The following is a 13,536-nucleotide window of genomic DNA, read 5'->3' as shown; positions in this document are numbered from 1 at the left end:
CACAGCTGGGGGTTTAAACCCAATGCGTTTCAACTTAATGTTAAAAACGCTGCTTCCTCAGGCGGCATCTTTTAACTACCTCAAACCTGTTGTAAATTCATATGTAATCTTTCCGTTTGCTCTATGGTTTATTTGATGTCTTACTTTCAGGCTTTGATAGCATTCATTCTCCAATTACTCTAATGTCTTTCTTGCCGTATATCACTAAGCCATACCTTAACAGGGCACCTTTAGAAGCCCCTGTCCTCTCTCCATTTGATGTTCTGTATCTGTCTTGAGTCTGATAAAGAGCCCCATCTGATAGCCCTCTGACTACAACCAGACCCCTTTATGAAGCCAGCCAGTTGGCCCAGGATGAGCACCTTCATAGGGGTTCAGAGAGAGAAGAGGAGAGACTTACCTGGAACAGACTTGGGCTGAGGCAGAGAGGCCTGTGTAGTATGGAAACCAGCCCACCGTCAAAGATCAAGACATTCACAGATAGAGCAAGCCGTAGGGAGAGAGAATGGGGTAGGTTGTAGAAAGAGAAGGCGGGAATGGGGGGGGGGGGGGGGGGTTCAGAAAAGGGAGAATGAGAGATTGGCTTAGGTCATATGAATAGAGTGTGATTTAGGGAAAGAGGGGGTCAGGGAAAGAGGTGAGGAAGGGGGAAAGGAGGGCATGAGAGAGAGTGATTGAATCCTTCACCCGGCCCTGCTCTGTACAGGCCATGAGTGTGTCACAAATGTCTATGGGTTCTGGTCAAAAGTAGTGTACTTTCTACAAAATAGGGTGCCATTTGAGACTCAACCCATGAGGAAGATCCAAGGTATACACCCAGCCATCTCTGATTGAATAGACCATTACCCCGCTATGCAGATGTTCTGATTCAGACATACAGTATATAGTCCCTGGCCACTTAATGAACTTTAAAGCCAGCCCCATCAGCGTAAAGATTTGATTCATGATGATGCACTCAGAGAAATCTAATGCACTTTTTTCATTAGAATTAGCATTTTGGCCTGAGTTTTGAGCTTTGTTTTTCCTTCATTACGGGGGCTGGCTGACAGGTGACGAATGGCTGGGGGTTGGGTTGTGTTTTTAGGGGAGAGAGGGAGAGGGCACGGACCGTTCCCTGTTCCCTCACTGGCAGGGTATTATTCTGGTCTGCAGTCAGGAGTTTGAGCTGCAAAGAGGGTTTTGTTGGAGCATCACGCGCAGGGAGACTGGTAGAGAAGACAGACCGACCGTCAGACCGACCGACAGACGAACACTAACAGTGATAGACTGACTGACAGAGCTGGACAGACAGACAGAATTAGAGGAGTCTAACATACAGACCTGTAGAGATGGACAGACAGACAGAATTAGAGGAGACTAACATACAGACCTGTAGAGATGGACAGACAGACAGAATTAGAGGATACTAACATACAGACCTGTAGAGATGGACAGACAGACAGAATTAGAGGATACTAACATACAGACCTGTAGAGATGTACAGACAGACAGAATTAGAGGAGACTAACATACAGACCTGTAGAAATGGACAGACAGACAGAATGTGACATGGATCGAGGATAGAACCTTTACATGTGCGATTCAATGGAGTGGCCTTGGTAAAGAATCGAAACTGAAGACACTGTCAGCATCCTTTCTACTCTTCCTCTTTTTCTTTCCCATGGCTCTGAAATCCAGGCCACTCATCCTCCTCTCATCCTGGATACTGTATTGTGACCTCTTGTTTTCTGCCCCCCCACATCTCCTCGTCCTCTTGCCAGTCTCCTCCAGGGGCTTGCCTCGTCTGCCTTCTCTCCTACTGCTCTCCTTTCCCCCTCTCACTCACTCACTCATCCCCAGGCTCATTATGAACTTTCCTCCTCTCACTCACTCATCCCCAGGCTCATGATGAACTTTCCTCCTCTCACTCACTCATCCCCAGGCTCATGATGAACTTTCATCCTCTCACTCACTCATCCCCAGGCTCATGATGAACTTTCCTCCTCTCGCTCACTCATCCCCAGGCTCATGATGAACTTTCCTCCTCTCACTCACTCATCCCCAGGCTCATGATGAACTTTTCTCCTCTCGCTCACTCATCCCCAGGCTCATGATGAACTTTCCTCCTCTCACTCACTCATCCCCAGGCTCATGATGAACTTTCCTCCTCTCACTCACTCATCCCCAGTCTCATGATGAACTTTCCTCCTCTCACTCACTCATCCCCAGGCTCATGATGAACTTTCCTCCTCTCTCTCACTCATCCCCAGACTCACGATGAACATTCCTCCTCTCTCACTCATCCCCAGGCTCATGATCAACTTTCCTCCTCTCTCACTCATCCCCAGGCTCATGATCAACTTTCCTCCTCTCTCACTCATCCCCAGGCTCATGATCAACTTTCCTCCTCTCTCACTCATCCCCAGGCTCATGATCAACTTTCCTCCTCTCGCTCACTCATCCCCAGGCTCATGATGAACTTTCCTCCTCTCTCTCACTCATCCCCAGACTCATGATGAACTTTCCTCCTCTCTCTCTCTCACTCATCCCCAGGCTCATGATCAACTTTCCTCCTCTCACTCACTCATCCCCAGGCTCATGATGAACTTTCCTCCTCTCTCTCACTCATTCTGCTTATGGAGCGTGTTCATTCATTCTCCCTGCTCTCATAAATGAATGAAATCAAATCACGTGCGCCGAATACAACAGTGAAATGCTTACTTACAGGCTCTAACCAATAGTGCAAAAAGTATTAGGTGAACAATAGGTAGGTAAATAAATAAAACAGTAAAAAGACAGTCTATATACAGTAGCGATGCTATTAAAGTAGTGAGGATACATACAGACACCAGGTAGTCAGGTTGATTGAGGTAGTATGTACATGTAGATACAGTGGGGCAAAAAAAGTATTTAGTCAGCCACCAATTGTGCAAGTTCTCCCACTTAAAAAGATGAGAGGCCTGTCATTTTCACCATAGGTACATCTCAATACTTTGTTATATACCCTGTGTTGGCAATGACAGAGGTCAAACGTTTTCTGTAAGTCTTCACAAGGTTTTCACACACTATTGCTGGTATTTTGGCCCATTCCTCCATGCAGATCTCCTCTAGAGCAGTGATGTTTTGGGGCTGTTGCTGGGCAACACAGACTTTCAACTCCCTCCAAAGATTTTCTATGGGGTTGAGATCTGGAGACTGGCTAGGCCACTCCAGGACCTTGAAATGCTTCTTACGAAGCTACTCCTTCGTTGCCCGGGCAGTGTGTTTGGGATCATTGTCATGCTGAAAGACCCAGCCACGTTTCATCTTCAATGCCCTTGCTGATGGAAGGAGGTTTTCACTCAAAATCTTACAATACATGGTCCCATTCATTCTTTCCTTTACACGGATCAGTCATCCTGGTCCCTTTGCAGAAAAACAGCCCCAAAGCATGATGTTTCCACCCCCATGCTTCACAGTGGGTATGGTGTTCTTTGGATGCAACTCAGCATTCTTTGTCCTCCAAACACGATGAGTTGAGTTTTTACCAAAACGTTATATTTTGGTTTCATCTGACCATATGACATTCTCCCAATCTTCTTCTGGATCATCCAAATGCTCTCTAGCAAACTTCAGACGGGCCTGGACATGTACTAGCTTAAGCAGGGGGACACGTCTGGCACTGCAGGATTTGAGTCCCTGGCGGCGTAATGTGTTACTGATGGTAGGCTTTGTTACTTTGGTCCCAGCTCTCTGCAGGTCATTCACTAGGTCCCCCCGTGTGGTTCTGGGATTTTTGCTCACCGTTCTTGTGATAATTTTGACCCCACGGGGTGAGATCTTGCGTGGAGCCCCCGATCGAGGGAGATTATCAGTGGTCTTGTATGTCTTCCATTTCCTAATAATTGCTCCCACAGTTGATTTCTTCAAACCAAGCTGCTTACCTATTGCAGATTCAGTCTTCAGTGTCCTTTGACAGCTCTTTGGTCTTGGCCATAGTGGAGTTTGGAGTGTGACTGTTTGAGGTTGTGGACAGGTGTCTTTTATACTGATAACAAGTTCAAACAGGTGCCATTAATACAGGTAACGAGTGGAGGACAGAGGAGCCTCTTAAAGAAGTTGTTACAGGTCTGTGAGAGCCAGAAATCTTGCTTGTTTGTAGGTGACCAAATACTTATTTTCCACCATAATTTGCAAATAAATTCATTAAAAATGCTACAATTTGATTTTCTGGATTTTTTTCTCTCATTTTGTCTGTCATAGTTGAAGTGTACCTATGATGAAAATTACAGGCCTCTCATCTTTTTAAGTGGGAGAACTTGCACAATTGGTGGCTGACTAAATACTTTTTTGCCCCACTGTATGGTTAAAGTGACTATGCATATATGTTGAACAGAGAGTAGCAGTAGAGTAAAAGAGGGGTTGGCGGGTGGTGGGTGGGACATAATGCAGATAGCCCGGTTAGCCAATGTGCAGGAGCACTGGTTGGTCGGCCCAATTTGAGGTAGTATGTACATGAATGTATAGTTCAAGTGAATATGCATATATGATAAACAGAGTAGCAGCAGCGTAAAAAGAGGGGTTGGGGGTGGCACACAATGCAAATAGTCCGGGTAGCCATTTGATTACCTGTTCAGGAGTCTTATGGCTTGGGGGTAAAAACTGTTGAGAAGCCTTTTTTTCCTCGACTTGGCACTCCGGTTCCACTTGCCACATGTTTTGTAGCAACAGGTGTAGACTAACAGTGAAATGCTTATTTACGGGTCCTTCCCAACAATGCAGAGAGAAAGAAAATAGAGAAATAATAGAAAAATAATAACACAATAATAAATACACAATGAGTAACGATAACTTGGCTCTATACACGGAGTACCAGTACCGAGTCGATGTGCCGTGGTACGAGGAGGTAGATATGTACATATAGGTAGGGATAAAGTGACTTGGCAACAGGATAGATGATAAACAGTAGCAGCAGCTTATGTGAATCAAAAGAGTTGGTGCAAAGAGGGTCGGTGCAGTTATTCCGGGTAGCTATTGGTTAACTATTTAGCAGTCTTATGGCTTGGGGAGGATGACAATGCTTACAAATATTTAGAATGAATTTGTTTGGACGTTAGAAGCATTTTCTGTCACGCTCAAGTACATGTCACGCTCCCTCTCCACCTTTACACGTTCCCTCACACACACTCTCTGAGTCATACGCCTGTCTTTGACACTTTCCTGCTTTCTCAATCACACTCACACATATAGTACTTAAAACACCCCCTCCCCCTCTTTCATCAATTTCTCACCTGAATAAAGCAGCATCTGTGGAGGCTTCAGTACCAGCCTTGTTTAAAGCCCCAGTCTCACATCATCTACTCAAACATTAACTCCATTATCCATACCGCCATCTTGTTATACCTTTTGCCTCAATTTGCTGTGGTAATCCTGCTCCTCCTTCCTGCTGTTTTTACGACCGCGTGGAGGTCACTGTGGTCAGGCTGTACTCTCTTCAAGGACCCTGATCACCACCACTGCTTTCACTCACATTTATCCCTCACTGTGTGTCTCTGTTGGTCTCTGTGTTTGTGTGTGCATGCGTATTCGCCTTTGTTTTCTGTACGTGTGTGTGTGCTCTTGCTTGCTCACTCATGATGGAGGAGAAGGAAGAGAACAGCGGGAGAGGAGAAGGAAGAGTAGTGATATGCAATAACTCCCCACGTCAGACCTGAGCAAGGAGAAACTTGTATGACAAGCGGCTTATTCAGCGGCTCACGCTGAAAGATTTCATATGTCTCCTACTTGGTGTATAATCTCCAGGTTGGACTGTGTTCAGATTGGGACTGCTTGCCTAACTAGGAGTGGATCTGATGGCCTTCTATTGCAGGGAGGTGTCCTATAGCTGTCCTATAAGCTGTCCTATAGCCTACTGTCATAAATAGCCAGGAATATATTAAGCTGTCCTGGTTGAAAGATAACCCAGGGAGGGAGGAAGATTTGTATTTGTGTTGAATTGTGATGGTGGAGAGGCTCTCTGAGAGAGTAGACAGAATATAGGACTGTAGGTTTCTTAACCATGCCATATTTCCTCTTTTCCTCATTATTGGTATTTTATATGGCACACTCACTCACTGTCCTCTTTCTCCCTCCCTCTGTGTCGGTTTCCATCTTTCCTCTCATCTCTCTCACTCTCCCCCTCTTCCCTTCTCTCTATCCCTCTCTCTTCCCCTCTCTCCCCTTCTTTCTACCCCTTTCTCTTCCCTTCTCTCTACCCCTTTCTCTTCCCTTCTCTCTACCCCTCTCTTCCCATCTCTCTACCCCTCTCTCTTCCTTTCTCTCTACCCTTCTCTCTTCCCTTCTTTCTACTCCTTTCTCTTCCCTTCTTTCTACCCCTCTCTTCCCTTCTTTCTACCCCTTTCTCTTCCCTTCGCTCTACCCCTTTCTCTACCCTTCTCTCTACCCTTCTCTCTACCCTTCTCTCTACCCCTTTCTCTTCCCTTCTCTCTACCCTTCTCTCTTCCCTTCTTTCTACCCTTCTCTCTACCCTTCTTTCTACCCCTTTCTCTACCCTTCTCTCTTCCCTTCTTTCTACTCCTTTCTCTACCCTTCTCTCTTCCCTTCTCTCTACCCCTCGCTACCCTTCTCTCTTCCCTTCTTTCTACCCCTTTCTCTTCCCTTCTCGCTACCCTTCTCTCTTCCCTCCTCTCTACCCTTCTCTCTTCCCTTCTTTCTACCCTTCTCTCTTCCCTCCTCTCTTCCCTCCTCTCTACCCTTCTCTCTTCCCTTCTCTCTTCCCTTCTCTCTACCCTTCTCTCTTCCCTTCTTTCTTCCCTTCTTTCAACCCTTCTCTCTACCCTTCTCTCTTCCCTTCTTTCTACTCCTTTCTCTTCCCTTCTTTCTACCCCTTTCTCTTCCCTTCTCGCTACCCTTCTCTCTTCCCTCCTCTCTACCCTTCTCTCTTCCCTTCTTTCTACCCTTCTCTCTTCCCTTCTCTCTACCCCTTTCTCTTCCCTTCTCTCTACCCCTTTCTCTTCCCTTCTTTCTACCCCTTTCTCTTCCCTTCTTTCTACCCCTTTCTCTTCCCTTCTCTCTACCCTTCTCTCTTCCCTTCTTTCTACCCCTTTCTGTACCCTTCTCTCTACCCCTCTCTTCCCTTCTTTCTACCCCTCTCTCTTCCCTTCTCTCTACCCCTTCTCTCTTCCCTTCTATCTACCCCTCTCTCTTCCCTTCTTTCTACCCCTCTCTTCCCTTCTTTCTACCCCTCTCTTCCCTTCTTTCTACCCCTCTATTCCCTTCTTTCTACCCCTTTCTCTTCCCTTCTCTCTACCCTTCTCTCTTCCCTTCTTTCTACCCCTTTCTCTCCCCTCCTCTCTACCCTTCTCTCTTCCCTTCTTTCTACCCCTTTCTCTACCCTTCTCTCTACCCCTCTCTCTTCCCTTCTCTCTACCCCTTTCTCTTCCCTTCTCTCTACCCCTCTTCCCTTCTTTCTACCCCTTTCTCTTCCGTTCTTTCTACCCCTTTCTCTACCCTTCTCTCTTCCCTTCTTTCTACCCCTCTCTCTTCCCTTATTTCTACCCCTTTCTGTTCCCTTCTTTCTACCCCTCTTCCCTTCTTTCTACCCCTTTCTCTTCCCTTCTTTCTACCCCTCTCTCTACCCCTTCTCTCTTCCCTTCTATCTACCCCTCTCTTCCCTTCTTTCTACCCCTCTCTTCCCTTCTTTCTACCCCTCTTCCCTTCTTTCTACCCCTCTCTTCCCTTCTCTCTACCCTTCTCTCTACCCTTCTCTCTACCCCTTTCTCTTCCCTTCTCTCTACCCTTCTTTCTACCCCTTTCTCTTCCCTTCTCTCTACCCTTCTCTCTTCCCTTCTTTCTACCCTTCTCTCTACCCTTCTTTCTACCCCTTTCTCTACCCTTCTCTCTTCCCTTCTTTCTACTCCTTTCTCTACCCTTCTCTCTTCCCTTCTCTCTACCCCTCGCTACCCTTCTCTCTTCCCTTCTTTCTACCCCTTTCTCTTCCCTTCTCGCTACCCTTCTCTCTTCCCTCCTCTCTACCCTTCTCTCTTCCCTTCTTTCTACCCTTCTCTCTTCCCTCCTCTCTTCCCTCCTCTCTACCCTTCTCTCTTCCCTTCTCTCTTCCCTTCTCTCTACCCTTCTCTCTTCCCTTCTTTCTTCCCTTCTTTCAACCCTTCTCTCTACCCTTCTCTCTTCCCTTCTTTCTACTCCTTTCTCTTCCCTTCTTTCTACCCCTTTCTCTTCCCTTCTCGCTACCCTTCTCTCTTCCCTCCTCTCTACCCTTCTCTCTTCCCTTCTTTCTACCCTTCTCTCTTCCCTTCTCTCTACCCCTTTCTCTTCCCTTCTCTCTACCCCTTTCTCTTCCCTTCTTTCTACCCCTTTCTCTTCCCTTCTTTCTACCCCTTTCTCTTCCCTTCTCTCTACCCTTCTCTCTTCCCTTCTTTCTACCCCTTTCTGTACCCTTCTCTCTACCCCTCTCTTCCCTTCTTTCTACCCCTCTCTCTTCCCTTCTCTCTACCCCTTCTCTCTTCCCTTCTATCTACCCCTCTCTCTTCCCTTCTTTCTACCCCTCTCTTCCCTTCTTTCTACCCCTCTCTTCCCTTCTTTCTACCCCTCTATTCCCTTCTTTCTACCCCTTTCTCTTCCCTTCTCTCTACCCTTCTCTCTTCCCTTCTTTCTACCCCTTTCTCTCCCCTCCTCTCTACCCTTCTCTCTTCCCTTCTTTCTACCCCTTTCTCTACCCTTCTCTCTACCCCTCTCTCTTCCCTTCTCTCTACCCCTTTCTCTTCCCTTCTCTCTACCCCTCTTCCCTTCTTTCTACCCCTTTCTCTTCCGTTCTTTCTACCCCTTTCTCTACCCTTCTCTCTTCCCTTCTTTCTACCCCTCTCTCTTCCCTTATTTCTACCCCTTTCTGTTCCCTTCTTTCTACCCCTCTTCCCTTCTTTCTACCCCTTTCTCTTCCCTTCTTTCTACCCCTCTCTCTACCCCTTCTCTCTTCCCTTCTATCTACCCCTCTCTTCCCTTCTTTCTACCCCTCTCTTCCCTTCTTTCTACCCCTCTTCCCTTCTTTCTACCCCTCTCTTCCCTTCTCTCTACCCTTCTCTCTACCCTTCTCTCTACCCCTTTCTCTTCCCTTCTCTCTACCCTTCTTTCTACCCCTTTCTCTTCCCTTCTCTCTACCCTTCTCTCTTCCCTTCTTTCTACCCCTCTCTCTACCCCTTCTCTCTTCCCTTCTATCTACCCTTCTCTTCCCTTCTTTCTACCCCTCTCTTCCCTTCTTTCTACCCCTCTCTTCCCTTCTTTCTACCCCTCTCTTCCCTTCTCTCTACCCTTCTTTCTACCCCTTTCTCTTCCCTTCTCTCTACCCCTTTCTCTACCCTTCTCTCTACCCTTCTCTCTACCCTTCTCTCTACCCCTTTCTCTTCCCTTCTCTCTTCCCTTCTTTCTACCCCTTTCTCTTCCCTTCTCTCTACCCCTTTCTCTACCCTTCTCTCTACCCTTCTCTCTACCCCTTTCTCTTCCCTTCTCTCTACCCTTCTCTCTACCCTTCTCTCTTCCCTTCTCTCTACCCTTCTCTCTACCCTTCTCTCTACCCCTTTCTCTTCCATTCTTTCTACCCTTCTCTCTTCCCTTCTCTCTTCCCTTCTCTCTACCCTTCTCTCTACCCTTCTCTCTTCCCTTCTTTCAACCCTTCTCTCTACCCTTCTCTCTTCCCTTCTTTCTACTCCTTTCTCTTCCCTTCTTTCTACCCCTTTCTCTTCCCTTCTCGCTACCCTTCTCTCTTCCCTCCTCTCTACCCTTCTCTCTTCCCTTCTTTCTACCCTTCTCTCTACCCCTTTCTCTTCCCTTCTCTCTACCCCTTTCTCTTCCCTTCTTTCTACCCCTTTCTCTTCCCTTCTTTCTACCCCTTTCTCTTCCCTCCTCTCTACCCTTCTCTCTTCCCTTCTTTCTACCCCTTTCTGTACCCTTCTCTCTACCCCTCTCTTCCCTTCTTTCTACCCCTCTCTCTTCCCTTCTCTCTACCCCTTTCTCTTCCCTTCTTTCTACCCCTCTCTCTTCCCTTCTCTCTACCCCTTTCTCTTCCCTTCTCTCTACCCCTCTCTCTTCCCTTCTCTCTACCCCTTTCTCTTCCCTTCTCTCTACCCCTCTTCCCTTCTTTCTACCCCTTTCTCTTCCGTTCTTTCTACCCCTTTCTCTACCCTTCTCTCTTCCCTTCTTTCTACCCCTCTCTCTTCCCTTATTTCTACCCCTTTCTCTTCCCTTCTCTCTACCCCTCTTCCTTTCTTTCTACCCCTCTTCCCTTCTTTCTACCCCTTTCTCTTCCCTTCTTTCTACCCCTCTCTCTACCCCTTCTCTCTTCCCTTCTATCTACCCCTCTCTTCCCTTCTTTCTACCCCTCTCTTCCCTTCTTTCTACCCCTCTCTTCCCTTCTTTCTACCCCTCTCTTCCCTTCTTTCTACCCCTCTCTTCCCTTCTCTCTACCCTTCTCTCTTCCCTTCTTTCTACCCTTCTCTCTTCCCTTCTCTCTTCCCTCCTCTCTACCCTTCTCTCTTCCCTTCTTTCTACCCTTCTTTCTACCCTTCTCTCTTCCCTTCTCTCTACCCTTCTCTCTACCCTTCTCTCTTCCCTTCTTTCAACCCTTCTCTCTACCCTTCTCTCTTCCCTTCTTTCTACTCCTTTCTCTTCCCTTCTTTCTACCCCTTTCTCTTCCCTTCTCGCTACCCTTCTCTCTTCCCTCCTCTCTACCCTTCTCTCTTCCCTTCTTTCTACCCTTCTCTCTTCCCTTCTCTCTACCCCTTTCTCTTCCCTTCTTTCTACCCCTTTCTCTTCCCTTCTTTCTACCCCTTTCTCTTCCCTCCTCTCTACCCTTCTCTCTTCCCTTCTTTCTACCCCTTTCTGTACCCTTCTCTCTACCCCTCTCTTCCCTTCTTTCTACCCCTCTCTCTTCCCTTCTCTCTACTCCTTCTCTCTTCCCTTCTTTCTACCCCTCTCTTCCCTTCTATCTACCCCTCTCTTACCTTCTTTCTACCCCTCTCTTCCCTTCTTTCTACCCCTCTCTTCCCTTCTCTCTACCCTTCTCTCTTCCCTTCTTTCTACCCCTTTCTCTCCCCTCCTCTCTACCCTTCTCTCTTCCCTTCTTTCTACCCCTTTCTCTACCCTTCTCTCTACCCCTCTCTCTTCCCTTCTTTCTACCCCTCTCTCTTCCCTTCTTTCTACCACTTTCTCTTCCCTTCTTTCTACCCCTTTCTCTACCCTTCTCTCTTCCCTTCTTTCTACCCCTCTCTCTTCCCTTCTTTCTACCCCTTTCTCTTCCCTTCTCTCTACCCCTCTTCCCTTCTTTCTACCCCTCTTCCCTTCTTTCTACCCCTTTCTCTTCCCTTCTTTCTACCCCTTTCTCTTCCCTTCTTTCTACCCCTCTCTCTTCCCTTCTTTCTACCCCTTTCTCTTCCCTTCTCTCTTCCCTTCTATCTACCCCTTTCTCTTCCCTTCTTTCTACCCCTTTCTCTTCCCTTCTCTTGACCCTTCTCTCTTCCCTTCTTTCTACCCCTCTCTTCCCTTCTTTCTACCCCTCTATTCCCTTCTTTCTACCCCTTTCTCTTCCCTTCTCTCTTCCCTTCTTTCTACCCCTCTCTCTCCCTTTCTCCTTCTCAGGATCTGATGGCCAAAGTACGTGCCATGCTGGCTGCCCCTAAGCCCTTCCAGCCCAACACTTCCTGAAGAGGCGTAGCTTTATAGCAGCTGATTGGGAAAAGGGTGGAGCTTCACCATGTCTGCCTCTCTATGACGACAGCCTCCAGCGACAGGCCCTTGGCCAATCAGCAGGCAGCGTCTTTTGCCTGGAACTGTTTAGCATTCATATTCCTCTGACTTTTATTTGATCTACTTTGATACTTAACTGGGTGAGCGTATCTACAGTATATTTCGAATGGCAGTATATGTGAAGCGAGCAGAGTAGATTAGCTCGTAAATCAACTACGTGGGACTTTTCTACATGTCAAGAGAGAGCCTGCATCACAGCAATGGTCACGCAGCAGCCTGCTAAAGTTTGGATGCCCCTGTTCCCAACATCAGTTTTCAGCACGAATAAGACAACAGAGCTTCAAAGTGCAGAAATAATTAATAAAGTAAATTGCATCTTTCAAAAAACGAATTGTATGTTCTCCAAATTGATGACGGAGAGCTTTGCAGTGTAATTGTGCAGCTGCCAGAGCGCCTGAATGCTATCCTTCTGTGAAGGACCTTTCCATCTCCCTATGTCTCTCTTTTGCCAGGTCAGTTTTAAACTGGGGTCTCTGTTTCCAGTCTGTTGTCAATCAGTTCCAGTGTGTGGCCTTCAATTTTTGTTTCTACGTTTGTACATGGCTGATTGTGGAGCTGCTTTCTTAACACAAACTGTCAATAAAGTTTGAATGATGATTTAGCAAAGTGTTAAGGTGTTCTCAGTCAGTGGAATCTCTCTGGTACATAAAGGTCAGGGGGTCACGTTTCCTATGAATTTAATTCAATTAACCTCAACAGTTATTTATTGTTGGAAATGAAATGAATGAGCAAGTTGAAATGAATGAGCAAGTTTTGACATCGCAGAAATAGATTAAGTAGAGATACACTCATACATGTTCCCTCTTTTAAGGACAAAGCAGCAGTGGTTACCAGGGCTGGTGTGAGTAAATCATGAGGGAGCGGTCTCCTCACACAACCTGTCCACAAAACACAGGGACATGCCTTTCTCTCACACACAAACACAAAGGTGTCTGAGCAGGTTTCTAGGTCCACCCCAGGGATGAGGGAACATATCTGAGTGTCCCAGTAGGACACAGGGAGCTGGGGCCCCTAGCATCCGTGTATCTTTCATGCTCTACTGTCATCATCATCCCACTGAGGCCATGGCCCAGCCTCACACACACAGCAGCCACACTAACTATACACACTATGTTCATCCACTGTGTCACTGTATTAATCCACTCTGTCACTATTTTAATCCACTGTGTCACTGTATTCATCCACTCTGTCACTGTATTCATCCACTGTGTCACTGTATTCATCCACTGTGTCACTGTATTCATCCACTCTGTCACTTTTGTTCTCAGTCCTTGAAATTGCACATTCCTCACTTTTTTGGTTTTCCTTGGTGTCGTGGTCTGAATCGAGTGAAAAATAATGCAGACCTTCTGCAAAACGCTTAAGCAGTATAATACTACTGGAAGCAAACTATTTTTTGCAGCTGGTCTGCTTTTCTCACAGTACAATGGTGCCGTGTACTGAAAGGTTTGTATAGATCATTTGCCTTTTCAATGCACAGCTAATTATTCATATCAATCTGTTTTCTGTACTCTTACCAACTAATGCATAATGGTCTAATTGCAGCAGTTAAGAGGTCTCTGCCAAATGGTGTGTTTTCCATCATGGAAATATACCTTGTAAAATAAGTGAGAATTTGCCTATGATTGCATTAATCACTGAAATAAAGGTGTACTATACAAGTGGAGGCCCCTCAAAGGAGAAAGGGAAGGACCATCCTCAGTAAATTTCATAAAAATATAGATTGTAAAATCCTTTTTAGATAAAACTATACTAAATATAATC

General features: G+C 46.5%; 1 protein-coding gene across 3 annotated transcripts in view; it reads left to right on the top strand.

Annotated features, from left to right (window-relative positions):
• LOC139408582 (splicing factor, suppressor of white-apricot homolog) overlaps positions 1-12,373 on the top strand; it is a 132,116-nt gene extending 119,743 nt beyond the window's left edge. For all 3 annotated transcript variants that reach the window (XM_071152646.1, XM_071152645.1, XM_071152647.1), the window contains exon 18: positions 11,605-12,373. In XM_071152646.1, coding sequence (XP_071008747.1) covers positions 11,605-11,670 — 66 coding nt within the window. In that variant the 3' untranslated portion in view covers positions 11,671-12,373. The remainder of the gene's footprint in view (positions 1-11,604) is intronic.
• The last annotated feature ends 1,163 nt before the right edge of the window (positions 12,374-13,536 follow it).

This window comes from Oncorhynchus clarkii, chromosome 5 (assembly GCF_045791955.1).
Source record: "Oncorhynchus clarkii lewisi isolate Uvic-CL-2024 chromosome 5, UVic_Ocla_1.0, whole genome shotgun sequence".
Taxonomy (NCBI): Eukaryota; Metazoa; Chordata; class Actinopteri; order Salmoniformes; family Salmonidae; genus Oncorhynchus; species Oncorhynchus clarkii.
The sequence above is the reverse complement of the archived record's forward strand: the minus strand, read 5'-3'. Positions and strand labels throughout refer to the sequence as shown.